Source organism: Bison bison, unplaced genomic scaffold (genome assembly GCF_000754665.1).
Source record: "Bison bison bison isolate TAMUID 2011002044 unplaced genomic scaffold, Bison_UMD1.0 scf7180017834017, whole genome shotgun sequence".
Taxonomy (NCBI): domain Eukaryota; kingdom Metazoa; phylum Chordata; class Mammalia; order Artiodactyla; family Bovidae; genus Bison; species Bison bison.
Window position 1 is genome coordinate 33,504 of NW_011472410.1, and position 5,347 is coordinate 38,850.

Below are 5,347 nucleotides of genomic sequence, written 5' to 3' on the forward strand. Positions count from 1 at the left end.
CCTCCTCCCCTTCATTCCATTACCTCCTTAGCACCACTTGGCAAGCTCTCAAAGTACATCTCCCAGTGTGCTTTTGCTCACAAGTTAGACTCTGTATTCCTTAGAGGGATTTCAAGACCTCTTTACAACCTAGTCCCAAACCACTTTGCTGTCTCACCTGTCTTTATTCTTCCCCCAACAAAGGCAGCTCGCACATCTCTCAGAAGGACGCCTCTGCTCCTGAATCTGTCCCCTTTAAAAAACTCTCTCCCTGGTTTCTCGAGGCTAGAATTCACTAGTTCTTGAGTTTCCAAGCACTTAGCAGCTTTAGTAAAGACTTTATTTTGGTGTTGCTAGTGTTACAATTAGTAATGACGTGTTTATCTCCTTCCCAGGATCACACACTGGGAACTAGACTTAAGTATTATTTAATTATTCACCTCTACTCCCGCCATGTGCACAGAAGGCCTAGCAAGACATCTTGCATATGTGATGATCGAATAAATATTTTTGGAATTTAACTGGAAATTGCAAAACATTTCTAATTCTGACTATCTGTGAGGCTTATTTACTGATTCAACAAATATTTATTAAGGGCCTGCTATATGCCAAGCACTGTGCAGGTCTCAGAGTCATAAGCATTATAAGAAAAGCTTTGCAGAATCAAGGTGTATATTAGGGAATCTTATTCCCATAGCATAACTATGGAACAGTTTAATAGCTGTTGTGTTGAGTTCTTAAAATGTACCTGAAAGGAGAAGGGACCCACCCTCACCCCTTGACACACACACACAAGATTCCTCAACTCCCACAAAGTAAGGTCTTCCTCTCCAATAGTATGTGAATAGCCTGAAAATGGGTTCTGAACATGCAGCGAGGAACTTCTGCATTTGCTCAATTTCTCTTCATCATTTTCTCATCTTTCCTTTCCTTTCTCCCTGAGCTAGTGAGGAGAACTTGGTAGAAACCCCACAAAATGGAAAAAAACATTCGATTGCTGGTCTTTTGTTTTTAGTGTGGAGACGGGTAAATTGAGCTGGAAGAAAATAAATCACAGTTCCCACTAGTCTTCATGGATCATGCCTCCTGCTTTTAGCAACCAGTTCTTTCCCATGTTTTTTAATATTAAAGCCTCACTTGCCTGGAAAGAGGAGTCTGGACTCATTTGTAGATGTTTCATATATCCTTAGTATTACTGGTTGCCAGAAAACAAGTTCTCTTGATTCTTGGTGGCCGGACATTTCTGTCTGTCATGGAAACAGTACCCAAGTAGCCATCATTCTTCTTTGTCCCAAGGTGGTAGATGAGTGGTTGGTATTGCATAATGCTCATACCATACTTTGAGTACAGAGTGAAAACAATGGGCATTTATTTCCACCTGATGTTCCTGCTCTTCTATGTTCCTCAAACATACTTCCCTAATAGACTCTTGTCATGGTCCCTTGCTTCTTTATCTCTTACAGTATCGGGATGCCCTTTACAAATTCATGGTGGATACTGCTGTGCTTTTGGGAGCTAATAGCTCCCGAGCAGAGCATGACATGAAGTCGGTGCTTAGGTTGGAAATAAAGATAGCTGAGGTAAGTCTTCATCTAAAATCTTTTTCTTTTCCATCTCCTTATTTTAAAGGTGATGTATCTTGCATGAGAATATATATAAAAAGTCATTTTGTGGCATTGTCCTTTGGGTCCAAGATAGAACTCATAGCACCCCTCTCTGGGAAGTAGCAGGAAGAAAAACCATAACAGATAGAAGAACTCTTCTTCTGCCCCTGCTTGAAGCCCAGTCAGCGTCCACATTCTCGTCAGTGGTGGACAAAGAACAGCAGCAGGGAGAGGCTCTCTCTGTTTTCCCAGGGAAATGCCTATTTGGCCTCAACTGAGGAATATGATACATTTGATAAATCTGTATGAATTTGGCTTAAGTGGAAGATTATTTTTTAATCTAGTTTACTCTTTATACCATTCCGATGCAGAATTAGTCTCATCTAAGATTGAGGCTTTGGGAAGTCTAGTCACATAATTTGATGTAGAGAGTGTATAGGGCAGGCTGGTAAGCATGAATTAGTTCTTATACCCAGCCCTGGTTTTCCTTCTTTTCTTGCCCCACTTTCATGAATGTCATTGTGTCATATGTTGTGTTCTGTGTAAATCACCTTTTAAATTATTTCAGTCTCATGGTGGAGACAAAAAGACCTAAGAACAAACTTGAGAGAGACTAATGAGAAATCCTAAATGGTTAGCTTTGTTCAAAGAATAACTTTTCTAGAAGAACCAAAGTATAAAATCTTTATACGTCCTCAGGACTGGATGGAACAGATATGATGAAATCTTCTTGGGGAGATACACTGTAGTGAAAAAAAAACGATACTTTTATCAAGAAGTGGTGGTATATTTGTTGGTAGTCTTTTATAATAGAAGTTGGTAAAAATCTTGAAGTGCTTAGGAGTCCAAGCGCTGTTTGGTTTTGTGTTTGGCGAGGTGTCGTGGGGTGGCAAGGTGGGAGCAGGCTGATGGATAGGGTCTGGAGGAGTCGGCCTCTTGGCTGGCGTGGTGTACGTGTGTGTCTTTCTCCAGACCCCCTAGTCACAGCACATACAGTTCCTTCCTGTGTGTCACCTTTGAAGACGGCAAAGGCTGCTGCAGATGTTCTGGAGTCAAAGACTGGGCCTCTCTGCCGTGTCTAGAGGCCATCTGGATTCCCTTCCCAGGCAAATCGGAGACCCAGAGACCTCATTTGGACTGAAGCTCCAATACAGCGGGAAAGGCCTTGCCCTGAGCCAGGGATCTGAACCAAAAAGGGAACTCAAAACAGCTGGGCCGAGGCATGACCGGGAATGGTCAAGAGGCTAAATGAAGTGATAAATCCATGGGGTGGAGGAAGGAGCTGGCAGAGAGCTGAAAACAGCTCTAAGGCCAAAGGGCTCCAACCTGGGCCTATGAGTCTGGGTGGACTGAGGAAGAGTGTGGACATTCTCTGAAGCAGTGATTGAAATGGAGGCAGGAGGTTGCCTGTGAGCTACAGGAAGTCTTTCCATGGATGGTGAGAAGGGAGAAGCTGAGGGCACTGAAGGGAAGAGGAGGCAGATGTCTGCCACTCAGCCTTCTGTGATTGTATCTTGACAAATCCATGGTGCTTGGGTTTTTTGCCAGCTGATAATGCTCATCTCTGTTTCTTACATCCCAGGTCACTGGGGACCTTCAGAATTAGTGCAGCATATCATCCCAGGCAGACTTCTAAAGCTGGGGAGACAGGACAACTTCGCCAAGCCCCCCAGAAATCCTTGTAAACACAGCCATGGAAGTGTGCATTCAGCTAATCCCAACTAGAGAGATATGTGCCTAAGGGGAGGTCTTGTTGATGGCATGGCCCTTGGGATTGGAGCCAAGTGGAGTTTAATTGGAAAGACTTGCAACAGAAAATGAATCACAAGCAAAGTCTTGACTTATGGTTCAAACCATGGGGGTAGTGATGGTGGACAGGAGTGCAAGGGTAGGGGAGTCCTGTGTGAGTTGGAAGGTGGAAAGTTTAATGCAGGGGAATCAGATTATGGAGGGCCTTAGGAAAAATCATGATGTGTTGAGCGGTATGAGGAGCTACTGCCTGTCTGCAGAAGTGATTAAGATGGCCCTTGAGGAAGATGATTGTTGCTGCTCTTCTCAGATTAGATATGGCAGAGCCTAGAAGCTTCGATTTGATGATGCCAAAATTGCCAGGAGCACAAGTGTTGGGAATGGAAGGAGTGTGAAGGGTCAGGGCTGGAGAAGCAGATGTGGAACTATGTCTGGGTGGTAACTGAACCCATACCTTTAGCAGTGGGGCCAGGGAAATTTCCGGGCCAGAGAAACCGGAGAGGAGAAGGGAAGTGAGGCATGAAACTGTTGACAGAACGATCACTGGTGGCAGTGCTGTTCAGATAGTCTAGTGCACTTAGAATGTTCCCTTGGGAATGAAGGGGTGGTCTGTAGTTTATGAACTGTAGAGGCTGTTACCTGGATGCTACAGGTGGACAGTGGATGTTTGTCTCAAATCGCCCAATCTTAGCATGGCTATCTACCCCAAGCCAGTGATAGATTTTGTCCATCCACATGAAAGGTTAGGGAGGGATTTGAGTAGTTATTTTTGTACCAAGTCCAATGTTTCACACTGAACAGGAAAGGAAAGTTTCTTTTTATTTTCTTAATCCTGCGTAAAGTGATTTTTTCCCCCCTCCTTTCTCCCAGGTTCGGCACCACACCAAAATCTTGAAAAAGTTTATGATACTATACAGATGTTTTGGCACATGTAGGAAGTAGCTATGCTGTTAGAAATGGTTTGTTTGAAAAAAGTAACCAAAGTTTCTTTCCACCAGATAATGATTCCGCATGAAAACCGAACCAGTGAAGCCATGTACAACAAAATGAACATCTCCCAGCTGAGTGCTATGATTCCCCAGGTTAGTGAAAGCAGCCCAGGAAATTGTATCTCAACTGGTCATTTGACAAGTAATTCTGTTTCACCTGTGTGTAAAATTTTACCTCATAAAAGCTACCATTGGTCTTCTTGCTCATCGCCATCTCTGTCAGTCATCACATAAAATATCCCTTGTCTATGCATTGGGATGCTGTCTGCTCTATGGAACAGAAAACTTTTCTAAGAGTGGCCTAAAAACTTAAAGCCTATTTCCTTATATAGACAAAAGTCTAGACATAGGTTGCTGTTGGTGTCGGTTTAGCTGTTGCACAACGTTGTCAAAGATCCAAGTTCTTTCTTTCCACTCCACTCTTTTTAGCATGTCGGCTTTTTGACTGCATATTTGACGACTCAGGGTTGTAAGGTGGCCGCCATAGCTGCATATGTCACATCTGTCCTCAGAGCAGGAAGAAGGGGCAAGCCCCAGTATGGGCCATGTTTAACTCTTCTACCAGGAAAAACCAAAGCCTTTCCACGTGTCATCCCTTTATTTCTTACTGAGTAAAACTGGGGCATGTGGGATATACCTCCTTACAGGGTAGGCTGGGCAAGTGAGTGACTGGCTTTCCATTTCACTAGTGGAGGCAGGCAGGGGAGCAAAGAAAAGGTAAAGCCTGGAAAGGACTTTCCAGGTAGCCAGGTCAAAACGCTAAGACAGTGATGCTACGAAGGGGAGACACGTGTTACTCTGTGTTGTTTGTTTCTCTCGGTGTAAGAAAGGCTGTGCCAGAGGGAGAACCAGAAATGTCTTGGGGCATCTGTGTCTATGGGGACAGGAGAGTGAATGAGCGCGGAATGGGGCCGAGTGCAGGGAGAAGGGAGGTGAGTGCTACTGCAAGAGGGATGGAGAGAGAGAGAGAGAGCAGGAGAGAAGGTGGGAGGAGGAGATGGGAGGATGAGAGTGCAGGTACGTGAG

At 44.3% G+C, this 5,347-nt stretch overlaps 1 protein-coding gene across 1 annotated transcript in view; it reads left to right on the forward strand.

Moving 5' to 3' along the window:
* LOC104983225 (phosphate-regulating neutral endopeptidase) overlaps positions 1–5,347 on the forward strand; it is a gene marked incomplete at both ends in the record, with an annotated part of 19,433 nt that overhangs the window by 13,143 nt on the left and 943 nt on the right. The window contains 2 exons of the mRNA XM_010832675.1: positions 1,443–1,559; positions 4,331–4,414. Of these exons, the coding sequence (XP_010830977.1) occupies positions 1,443–1,559; positions 4,331–4,414 (201 nt within the window). The remainder of the gene's footprint in view (positions 1–1,442; positions 1,560–4,330; positions 4,415–5,347) is intronic.